At 44.6% G+C, this 11710-nt stretch overlaps 1 protein-coding gene across 1 annotated transcript in view; it reads right to left on the bottom strand.

The window, feature by feature from the left end:
• Positions 1-3556: 3556 nt before the first annotated feature.
• TRPC5 (transient receptor potential cation channel subfamily C member 5) overlaps positions 3557-11710 on the bottom strand; it is a 93785-nt gene continuing 85631 nt past the window's right edge. Inside the window, exon 11 of the mRNA XM_050310546.1 lies at positions 3557-11590. Coding sequence (XP_050166503.1) covers positions 10856-11590 — 735 coding nt within the window. The 3' untranslated portion in view covers positions 3557-10855. The remainder of the gene's footprint in view (positions 11591-11710) is intronic.

Here is an 11710-nt window from a genome sequence, read left to right as displayed (position 1 = left end):
TTATCTTATGGATTTGATATACAGCAGTATCTCTGACTTGATTTATGTATTTTTGCCAGGGCTGTTTAAGCCTTAAAATTGACTTTTTTAACTAGCAAGTGTGGGCTGTGGGGAACAGTTAGCAGCGTGTCCTGGAGCTGGTTGATGACTCCTCTCCCTAAATCAGGAAAAGCCACCTTTTTATTAACTACAAAAGAGCTTAGAATGGTACAGAAATTAGGGGGAGTGCTGGAGTGTTTTATTTCAAATCTATTGGGTTGCAATACAGTAGCTCTGCATCATTTAACTGAAACAGCTGCCAAAAAACTCCACAGTTCTACCTAAAACACAGCTCATCTGCTTTGTCCTGGCACACATTTGATTGTTGCTGTTACAGTTTGGTACCAGACCAATGTTCTAGGTTTTTCATGCCCAGCAGAATTGCTGTGAATTAGAGTATTGGGACATAGCTTAAAGCCATAACCATATTTTACCTTTAATTAGAAGGATTTAAAAAATCCATGAGTATTGATTTCTACTTGGAACAATCTTTTTCCTTCACATCAGTGTTTTTATATTTTCATTTCCATTCTTTATTGGGATTCTTGAAACTTGTTGCTTAATAATAAATGTTTAAAGCAAAGATTTGATCCTGGAATGGGTTTATTTGTTTGTTTGTTTGTTTGTTTTTCTCATTTTTCTTTATTTTTTGCAGATGGCTTTTCAGCCTTGAAAAGGGAGACAGGAGAATCATGCAGCTAAATTTGTGTTAGTCATACTTGTCACCTCCTTTACTTCACTGAGGTTTTTATAGATGAAAGACAGGCTGAAATTAATGACCACCTGAAGGCTGTGCAGTCAGGCTCCATCAACTGGCAGTGCCATGGAGTGCTCTCAGATTGTCAGCACTTGTGGTTTTGTGGCTGTTAAAGCCACTCTCAGAGCCAAACCTTTTCCTCAGCAACAGGACGAGAGAACATGGCCTTGAGCTGGGCCAGGGAAGGTTCAGGTGGGACAGTCAGGAGGAGTTTCTTCACAGAGAGGGTGGTTAAACATTGGAAGGGGCTGCCCAGGGAAGTGGTGGAGTCCCCAGCCCTGGAGGTGTCCAAGGATGTGGCACTGAGGGCTCTGGGCTGGGGATTGGGCACAGGTTGGACTCGATGGTCTTGGAGGTTTTTCCAGCTTTGGTGATTCTGGGATTCTTCTGAATGCACAGGATAAAAACAGCAGTACATGTGTTTTGGAGGGTGAGTTTCTTGTGGTTTTAAGTATTTCAGTACTTCTAAAGTGCTGCAAGTCTTGCTGCCCTCAGAAGGAGCAGACTCCAGTGCAACTGCATTCACCTCTGTGACACCAGAGTGCCAGTGTCATCTGAACACCACTCCCCACAGGGTCAGGGATATTTTGCTGCCTGGTATTTTGGCAGAGGAGCTGGTCTTGCCCCAAAGGCCATGCCCAGCCTGTGCCCTGGTGCAGTTGGGCTGTGAGTGCTGCCTGCCTGTGTGTGCCCCACTGCTCCTACCAGTCCTGCCTCAACAGCCACTGCATTCCTGCTGTTGGGCGGCCTTTCTGATGTCTTTTGAGTTACAAAATCCATCTGTTATGGAAGATAATGATTATAATTACTGTAGAGGAAGACCCCGCTGATTCTGCCTTGCCCAGCAGCGTTTGCCCACTGGGTTATCACTTGCTAAAGCTTGTGTGCTGTTTTCTCCTTCCTCACATCATAACCAAACCAATTTCTCCAGCAAGTTGTTTTTCTAGCTCAGTTGGGCTTTTTTACACTCTTAGCTTCCATTTCTCTCTGCAGTGCTGCTGGATACCTTTTTATTTTATAAAATTACACCATCAAAGGCTGCATTATATATAGAAGATATTCAACACACAAATCCAGAGCCAGACTTCCAAGTAACTGCTTTTTTTTCATGAGGAAAATAAAACTGTTGAACCAGGACTTCATAGCTTTGAAATAAGATCAGAGATTAATTTTTGCAGGCCAGGCCTGTATGTAGGAGGTCCTACTGAAGATCAGGTCAGTGCTGCTTTACCAGATTTTGTGGTCAGCTGAATGTGAATTGCAGCACATGGGAAACAGCCCAGCCAGGACAAGCCACAGGCTCAGAGCACGTCCCAGGCACTGACTGCAGCCTCCTCCTGTCTGCAAGTGGGGTGATCTGCAGCACAAGGAACAGATGCCAGGGTGGTTTTCATGTGTGAGGCTCAGTTTATGGCGATCCTTTTGTTACAGAGGGTAAATCTTGCCTTCCCTGGAGCAGGTGAGTGTTTTGCCACAAGCTTTGGGGTGCTGGGTTTTACCCCAGGTAAGTGTGGCTGGGATAACTGCTTGACTTTGTTGTGTCAGAGAAGAAATAAGGGTCTTTTAAGAGGAAGTAGAATATCCTCTAATGATGAAATTAAAGGACCATCTAACTCCCTCTACCCCCTCCTCTATGTATTTTCCTGTTCCCTTCCCTCCCTATTTGCATTGTCCAATCAAATGTAAACCTGTGGGGTTTGACTCTTTTAAAACCGGCACTTTGTTAATATTTGTCATAGTTGAAAACAAACAAACAAACAAGTTTATTTTGATGTTTGTGATCATTATGTGAGTGTGTGATTTGTATCACCTTTCAGGAAGTACAAGCAGGAGGAGATGAAATACCCTGCCAAGCTGCTTCAGAGAATGGGGCAGGATGGAAGGGACCACAGTGGGTTATCAGGTCCCACCTTCCAGAGGGTTCTGGAATATCTCCAGTGGGAGGGACTCCACAATCTCTCTGGCAATCTGTTCCAGTGCTCAGTCACCCTGTCCCCACATCCCCGGTCAACTCTGGTGTCACAGAGGGGAAACTCCTTTTCCTGGGAAGTTCAGTCCCTGTTTCTGGAATAGGTCAATGTGTTAACATTGCCTCCCTTGTCAGGAATCTCCTGCATTCCAAGGAAAGGGGTATTGCCATTGCTTAACTTGAGGAAACTCTTGTTCCACTGGAGGCTTGACCAAAAGACTCTGATTGTTGATGGAAACCTTCTGAAATGAATCTCCAGTCCTTTAATGAGGCTTGCTTGGAGGACAGCTTTCCACAAGCAAATTATGTTAATACACTTAGAAGTTGTTGTTTAATGCCTCCCTTACACTATTAACTATATTGCTGTATATTCCAGGGTGGCCCATGCAGTTGGGCTGGTCTAAGGATATCTTTGGGGAGGAAATGAAAATGAAATTACACTTACTTAGACTTCTTTGTACAGGAGTAACTGCATTCAGGCAGTGCACTTTATTTACCAACACTTGTAGAGGTTTGGTATTTTCTGTTGTAGCCAGGATATAATTAATATTTTGGGATTGTTTGTTGGGTTTTTTTCCCCAGCTAGGTGTTGTCTCACTCTTGCCCATAAGCACTTGCTCAAATTTGGGTGACCAACTTCACAGGAGGTAAGCAGGACTGTGTCATGCCTTTTTTAATGACAATACCAATAAAGTCTCTATAGAGAGCCCTTAAGTGCCCCTCTGACCACTGAGAGCCCTTGAGAAGTCTCTGCTGAGCATGTTTTAAAAAAACCTATAAAATGTCAGATCTGTTGCTGTTCATAAATGTTTATTATCAATAGGCAGCTGGAAATGTTACATCTTGAAAAGGTAGAAACACCTTGATTTTCAATAGGCTTACATTTTTGGGAAAAAATTAAATGCCTTTTTTTTTTTTCCAGTTTACAGTTAAGCTAAAAATACACATAAAATAAATAATTTTATCTATTATGTACATTGTTTCATTTTTTTACAGGTTATACGAGGGTATGACATGGATTTTTGCACTACAGATGAGAGAGATGCAAGTAGAAAAGTACATAAAACTAAGCATTTGTTTTTGCTTTTTGCTCTTGCCCTTTTCTCCCGTTTTTCTCCAGAGGTGGCTGTTACCACTTAACTGGCAAATGCTGAGGTCACCACTCTGTCTTTACATACACAGATTCTTACATCTAATAATAGCTCTTTTGCCTGGAAAAGGCCATTATGTTTTTAACCAAAACTTAAAAACAAGGAGAGGGGGAAAAAAAAAAAAAAAGCCTCACCTTTTTTATCCAGTGAAGTAAAATGGCATTTTAAAATATGCTCTGGTGTGAAGCCGTTTCTGTGATAGCTTTTTTGAAATGAAGATTTGATATTAAAATTTGATATCCTAAAAAAACTGTTGTTAGAGTCAGCCCAGTCCCCAGGGCTCACCAGATAGAAAATAAGAGTACTTAAGCATCTGCTTCTGTCTTTTGCTTCTCAAAGATCCTTAGCCCTCTAATTCCCAGACCCACCTCATAAACACATTCAGTAGTTTGTTTTTTAAATAACTGTACAATACCCCAAAAAATAGCTAGCCCAAAAAGTGCCCCCCTTGCTGCAAAACAACTATTTATAGTCAAAAGGCATTTCTCTCTGTTGGTTAAAGGTATCACAGTGTTCTGTTAGCTAAAGGCCAGCTCCTTGAGAGATCACATCTTCAGTCCTAAGCACAGCACCTCTTCTGGCTTAGGAGTCACTGCTGATATGGAAATGCTTCAAATGGGAGGGAGAACTGAAAACATAATCCCCCAAAATAAGTAAAATAAGCCATGCTGGTAGCCTGGGGGAAGGGGCTGCACTGGTGTCTGTAGTTGGTGAGTGTTGATTGAGAAGGGTCTGTCAGATGGCCCTGCCTGGGCAGGATGGTTGGACTGGGGGATCTCCAGAGGTCCCTTCCAACCTCATCCTGTTTTGTAAGGAAGGGACTGCAGGATCGGTCTGGCTGTTAAAATTGTGAGTGGTGTGAGCTCTGTTGGGAGGTTCTAGTGCTGTTACTGCTGGGGGTTTGTTTTGCTTTGCACACCTTAAAATAAAAGAGCAGGGGAAAAGTGTTTCCATCAAGCACAGAGTGCGACCACAACATTTGGAAGGTAAGGATCAAACAAAAAGCAGTTGGTCTGGATGGGGGCACTTATGTGAATAATATAGAAATTGTTTGTTAAAATGGCCTGAAATGGGGAAAGAAGTATGAAAAATGAAATTTAATCAAATTACAGATATTTAGGAAATGTGCTGATGTGGCTAGCCCAGAGTGGTCCCCACCTCCTCCAGAAAAATCCAGCAAGGGAGGGACTTTACAGCTGTTTCAAGCTACACATTCACTGCAAACTGGGAACAGTTTACTTTAGATGCTTCTCCAGTGAATGGATTTATTATCCACTGTAGTCTCACTGATTCCAATTAATTTTACCATTCCATGATTTAGTGTCTGATGCTTGCAGCCATCTCACCTGCCTCAGCTGGGGGTACAGTGCTGGGGGGCCTGCAGAGTCCCTCTGGGGAAGAAGAGGTCCTTGCAGTCCATCCCCCAAAAAACAACTCCAGGGAGTTCTTAGTTAAGTAACAACTGTCATTAATTCTTGGCATCCCTGGTGGTTCAGGTGGTTTTGCTTGGTTTTAGCCATTCTGGGTGTGGAATTGCAGCAGAGGTTGGGAGGGGGTTCCTTTTTCTTTGGAAATCAGCCTTTGAGCCTGCACAAAGCTTTCTCACAGACCTGTCTGAGGGACAGCACGAGTTCACTTGGTGAAGGAGAGAGAACTCAACCAGGAATTCAACCAAAACTGAACCCCTTCCTGGTTAAGTGAAATGTGCTATTCTTGGGGATTTGGGCCTTTTGAAAAGAAAAGTAGCAATACCAAAGCAAAGGTGACAACTCCCCAGGGAAGCAGAACACACACTCGATGGTGTAAGAGCAGCAGGGGCCAGAAAACCCGGCAGCAAGTCAGATCCTGGCTTACACCATTAGCAACTGTGCAGATATCTTTGCTTTGTAAGCTGTCTGACACCATCAGTAATGTCCAGATAGCCAGTGCACATCCCTGCAACTCCTCACATTCCTGGAATGGAGCTCAGAATGCTCACAGTGCCCTTACCCTGCCAGTCAAATCTCGGAGCTCCTGCTGCTCAAACCTCGCACTTCATCCTTTATCCTGAGTAAGCCCTAAAGAAAATGAATTGTACAGAGGGATCTGGGGGAAAAGCCCCTTTGTAGGGATGCAGGAGACAAGTCATCTGCTGCCCAGGATGATTTTTGTGTTGGCCACACTCTGCTACCTGAGGTTGGCGTCCAGGAGCTGCCTTTACCCTCTCCTGGGGCAGAACATCCTGCTCCAGTGACAGCCTCCCTCTGCCCTCCTCTAACACCCGTGTGATTTGCTGCCCTTGCCAGTGAAAGGTTGATGGTGATGTGGTGAATTTTTCCTCCAGCCCTGCTCCAGTGTCCTGGTGTGCACGTGTGTCAGTTCTGGGCCTGTGGAACCTCCCCACGCTTAGAATTCTGTTGCACCAACCAATCCGAACCTCCTTGAAAAGTTAAGGGTTTATATTTGTACATTAATATATTTATTTAAATCTTTTTAATATGTACAGTGGCTGTTTCTGCTAAAAATCATGTTATGTGGACTGTTGGAAAAAGGATGAAACACAAAGGAAGGTGATGTTAAGGGTGAGACATAAATAACAAAAGCAAAGGTGTCAGAATTTGGGCTTCCAGGGTGTGCTGCTCCTGCTGTCCTACTGCAGAAGTCCCCTAAACTCCCTTCATGGGAAACCATGCTAGTTCCCTACATGGAAAACTATCCTAACAGACATAGAGTTGAATCCTAACCTGAATCAGTTGTAAGAAAATAAAAGTACAGACTACCACTACGAGTGTTAACTACTGACTGTATATAGCGCCTTTAATCTGAAGATCTGAAAGTGCTTATAAATAATGAACTAAACCCCCCCTGCGAGGTAGGTAAGTATTATTATCCCTATTTTACAGCTGGGGAAACTGAGGCATTCGAGAGGCCGAGTGACTTGCCCAAGGTCACGGGTGGGAGGCAGTGGCAGGGTGGGGAGTAGAGCTCAGCTAACCCTGCTCCCTCCTGGCTCTGCCCACTGCACACGTGGGGACACAGAAACACGAGTATTTACACATGTACCACTGAGTGAGTGATGCACAAATGCAGTTATCCAAACAATCTGCAGAGATCTGCCAGTTATGCCTTGTTTCCGAAACAGTTTACGTGATTTCTCACCCGAGTGCAGACATCTCACAGCTCTGCTTGGTATTCTCAACCCTGGGTGGTATTTGTTGACTTTTTATTTGGTGATGATGATCCCCATCCCTGGGGGAATGTTCATGGCCAGGTTGGACAGGGCTCAGAGCAACCTGGCCTAGTGAAAGGTGTCCGTGCCCATGGCAGGGGAGTTGGAACAAGAACATCATTAAGGTCCCTTCCAACCCAAACCACTCCAGGATTCCACCACCATTTGCATCTGTGCTGCTTTAAAAAGCCAATGAAAATGACATCAGGCTGGGAGGTGAGGAAAAATGCAACTTCAAGAGCAAGAAACCTAAAGAAGGGCAAGTGGTTGAGATTTCCTTTATTCCTAATTCCAAATTCTTTGCATGTTTTATGGATTAGTCCTGAAACCCAGAGAATAAAGGCTAAGTGGGTACCAGTTGGAGCTCAGCTGTGCATCCTGAACCCAAGCCAAGGAAAAGTTGAACTCCTCATAGGAGAAACTCAATGTCCCTTTGGCTCCTGCCCTGCTCCTTGTGGGGACAGCACAGTGGTCATTCACTGATTTCTCTGAGGGAAAGAATAACTTTCACTAAAACATGTTTTCTTTCTGAGCAATTGAAAATGGAAAAACGCTGGTGAAATCTCAAATACTGCAAATGCAAGTGAATTAACCGAAACCTGGGTTGTTTTGGTTTTTTTTAATCAAATGTGTTTTGCAGAAGACACTTCAATTTCCCTCCCCTGAAGCTCCTGTTTTAGCAAAACAATAATTCACCAGCTGCTATAAAGTCTATTGCTACCAGTGGGGATGCATAGATGCAATCACAGAGAATTCTGCCTTTTGGGGGACCAGTTTGACAGTTTTGCAAACTCCTGGACACATGCATTAATCACAGCCAAATCAAATTATTTGTGTTAAATTAAAGTCAGCTCAGAGTCGCTCATAGCTGGGAGCAAGGAAGGATCTGAGTCAAGAAACAAAACCCTGGGGGAGCCCCAGCTGAGCAGCCAAGTGAGGGATCTTCCCCCTTCAGCACAGCACTGCAAGGGGTTTTGCAGACAGTTTTATCCCTCCTGACACCTGCCCTTTCAGGACACAGCAGGGGAGAACGTGACTCACACTGTTCCCATGGAAGGGATTTTTACATTTTTGGGGGCAGCACTGCAGAGTTGATCACTTTTCATTTTATTGTCTGTACCAGTTAATGCAGGGCTGCATTTAAACTGCACAGTATCATCATCATCACCAGTAGCTGTGGGCTTGTTCTTAAAGCTTTCCACTGTCCAGGGATACAAACTCTGTTTCTGGCCTGCTCTCAAGCCCTCTTGATATAATCTGCATAACTGTACTTGAATTGTTTTCATTCTTACTCCTTACACAGGACATACCAAAAATATTTGCTGCCCCTACGTCAAGTAGACTTCATAATCCTGCAGGGTGGTTAGGTGAGGCATCAAAGGACTCAAACCCTTTCCTTCAAGCCCCTGCAGCAGCTCCTGCTGCTGTTCATCTTCACAGAGATGTGCTCGGTTGGGTTCATTGAGCGCTGGGGCTTTAATTGTGAGCTGCTGCATGACTTGTGGTGGGTCCTCCCTGCAGCTCCCCTGCACTGATGGATTTGCTCCTAAGACAGGAGTGCTGGATTTGCTCACAGGATGATCAGCGAGCTGCTCCTGACCCTTGGATTTTGCAAGTCTCCTTGTGTAGCACCAATGTCACTTTGCTCAGCCCTCCATGAAGGAAGAGGAGATGCAGTTTTCAAAGACAACTCTAACCCTGCAATTAGCGAGAAAGCCTGAAATGGGTTGATACAAAATGCCTTTCACTCTGCCTTCAGTAGAAACTTAAATATTTTGGGTTTTACACTGCCTGCTGTTAACAAGACTGGTGTCATTTTACTCCAGGAACACAGAAACATTTTGGAGTCCCTGCTCCTAGTTGCTGATTTTTCTTGACACCAGGGCTGTATTGTATTTTGAGGTCTTTATTTAAAGCCTCCACGAGTTCAATGTGTTGGCACCTGCAGCTCTGCTTCAGGAACTGGCTGAACATTCACATTCCTGCCTGATTTCTGGGCTCCACTGGGCCTGTTCCATGAAGCTGCACAGGTGCCCAAAGGAAAAGCCCAACAAGATGGTTTTGCTTCCCAAAAGGAAGGGAGCAGAGTTTAAAACCAGGGCAGAGTATCCAGCTGCAGGTGACCCAGCATCCCTTACCCCTCTCCTCCTGACCCTCCACGCTGCCACAAGAGCTGCTGGTGCCCCTTGCTGGTAAAATCTGCTCCCCTGCAGCGGCAGGTGTAGATTTTCTGGCATTACTCTTTTCCAAAGGCAATTCCCAACTCAGTGCACAGATGAGGTGATTTTTTGGCAGGCACCCTTGGGAAATGGTGCAGCTCACATAACCTCTCCTGGGAACCCAGACTCGCAGGAGGGCAGGCACAAAGCCATTCCTGAGCTCCTTGTCAGCACTCGGTTCCTCCAAGAAAGCAGCTGATTAATAACAGCTCTCAAGTGGTGGTGTCTCTTAGCAACACTGCAGAAGAAAGTTCAAGTATCACATTGTTAAAAATAAAATAAAAATTAAAAAAAAAAAAGAAATAACCACAAAAAATCACTGTTAACAATTCAACCATTTTGCCCTTCACGAGGTTGTCTCCTCCCTGCTCTGATGCTCCTTGGAACTAAAGCAGTGACAGTGGTGAGCCCTGTCCAGCCACTACCACAACTGGGGGAATAAAAGATACTACCTCCTGCCACTCTCCTTTCTGCTGCACCTTAGAAGAGGAGCTGCAGAGCCATTCCGTGCTGCTGATGCAGTTTGAGCCACTGCTGCTCAGGCTGCTTTTCAGCAGTGCAGCTCCCAGGCCCAGGGAAGATGATCTCGCTCAGCACTTGCCATATCCCGGGAGGATGGGTTCCTCCCTGAAGCCTGACATCCATCAGAGAGATCCAGCAAGAAGTGAATGCAAGTGGTGGAAATGAGATTAGGAACTGCAAAACAAGGGCAAGGCTTAGAGCTGGGTTTTGGCTCAGCCTAAGAGAAACAAACGTGTAGGTTTGTAGTTGAAGCAGCCACGGCTGGTTTGGGGTCAGTTCATCTACGGAGGAGTTGGTAGTGAAGCCAGGTGCTTGTTGCCACTGTCAGCCTAACTGGAAGGTCTTTCTGCTCCCTAAAAGGGAAATTAGGCAAATAAGCAAATAATAACGTGTTCCAGCTGGCTGATCAAAGGGGGTCTCATATTGAATAACAATTTACAATGTTAATATAATAATAATGGCCTGAAAAAACACGCACAACTGAATGAATCAGAAGTCATATTGCTTAAAGGAAACAAAACACCAGCTGTAAGTTGAAACCCTTTTAAGAAAGATTTTAAATGTGATTCTCATCCTCCTGCTCACCAGCTGGGTGTGTTGTTGAGGAAAACTGAGCCAATGGTGTTGGACAGCAGTGAAACCCAACCTATGGTCAAATGATGATGGGACCACTGGAGAAATCCTTTCCTCAGCCACCAGTGCATCTGAAGTCTGTGGGGTTTGAAGACTAAGACTACATCTGAAGGTATTCCTGTGGTTTATAATGACCTTATAAACGCTGAAACCTTGAGTTTAGTATTAGCGAGTGTAAAAAAATAAATTAAAAAATGTGCAGATGGTTATAAAATAGGCTAACATAAGTGTGTTTACACTTTTTTTTTTTTTTTTTTCACCTGTGGACAGAAAGGGAACAGTAATGTTGAATCAGATGAGAGCAAACAATTACCAATTCTTGGGTGGGTTTTCCAGTGAGTGTTAAGATAGTTTTACTCAGAGCCGAGTGGTAACGTGATCCTCCTGTCCATCTTTCCACTGGTTTATAAACAAGTCACAGGCCTCTCCCCATGAATCAAACACATCCTCTGACGAGTCTATAAGTTTGGAATTAGAGGAACAAATACTGGAAGCACAGTGAAGGGAGCTGGCACAAACCACAGGACATTCCTTGCTCTGCCCTGTAAGTCTCGTGTTCCCACTGTAGGCCACCTCATTGAGGTTAATTTCACTTTTGGAACAATTCTCTTCCCTCTCTCGGTCAATCTGAGAATATTTAATGTCTTTCCACATGTAGTGTGGCTGAATAATCCCATCTGAAATGGTGTACATGGGTTCTGAATTGGGTTCAGGTACGTGTCCGTTCATCTTGGAGAAGAGCAGGCCCAGTCTCTTGAAGGATTCCTTCTTGGAGCTGGACAATCTCTGAACTCTGTTCCCATTGCGGACAAAGGAGCGCTTACTGATCCCGTTGCTTTTTGGCTTCTCTTCCACGAGGTCGATGCCAGACATGGTTTTAATGAGAGCAGACACATTGAAGTCCTTCTTTTTGTTGGCTACGTTGAAAGACACGCTCTTGGCTCGGGGTTTTTCTCCGGCACCATCCTCATTTGTTTCGTCCTTCTGGGACACCTCTGTGCTGCTGGTGGAGTAACTCCTCCTCTGGGGCTTCCTGTTTCCCAAGAGGTCAAGAACCTCGTAGCGAAAACTTGAGATGTCCTGTTTTAATTCCTAGGGCAGGAGGAGAAAGGAGTTACTCTCAGCAGCTTTGCCAGCTGTGTCAATGGCTGGTATCAAATCAGGCTCACGAGAACACCACGCCCGTGTTCGGTGATGCACAAACAACGATGG

This window comes from Myiozetetes cayanensis, unplaced genomic scaffold (assembly GCF_022539395.1).
Source record: "Myiozetetes cayanensis isolate MyiCay16 unplaced genomic scaffold, myiCay2020 scf15, whole genome shotgun sequence".
Lineage (NCBI taxonomy): Eukaryota > Metazoa > Chordata > Aves > Passeriformes > Tyrannidae > Myiozetetes > Myiozetetes cayanensis.
This window is presented reverse-complemented; position numbering and strand designations above follow the sequence as displayed.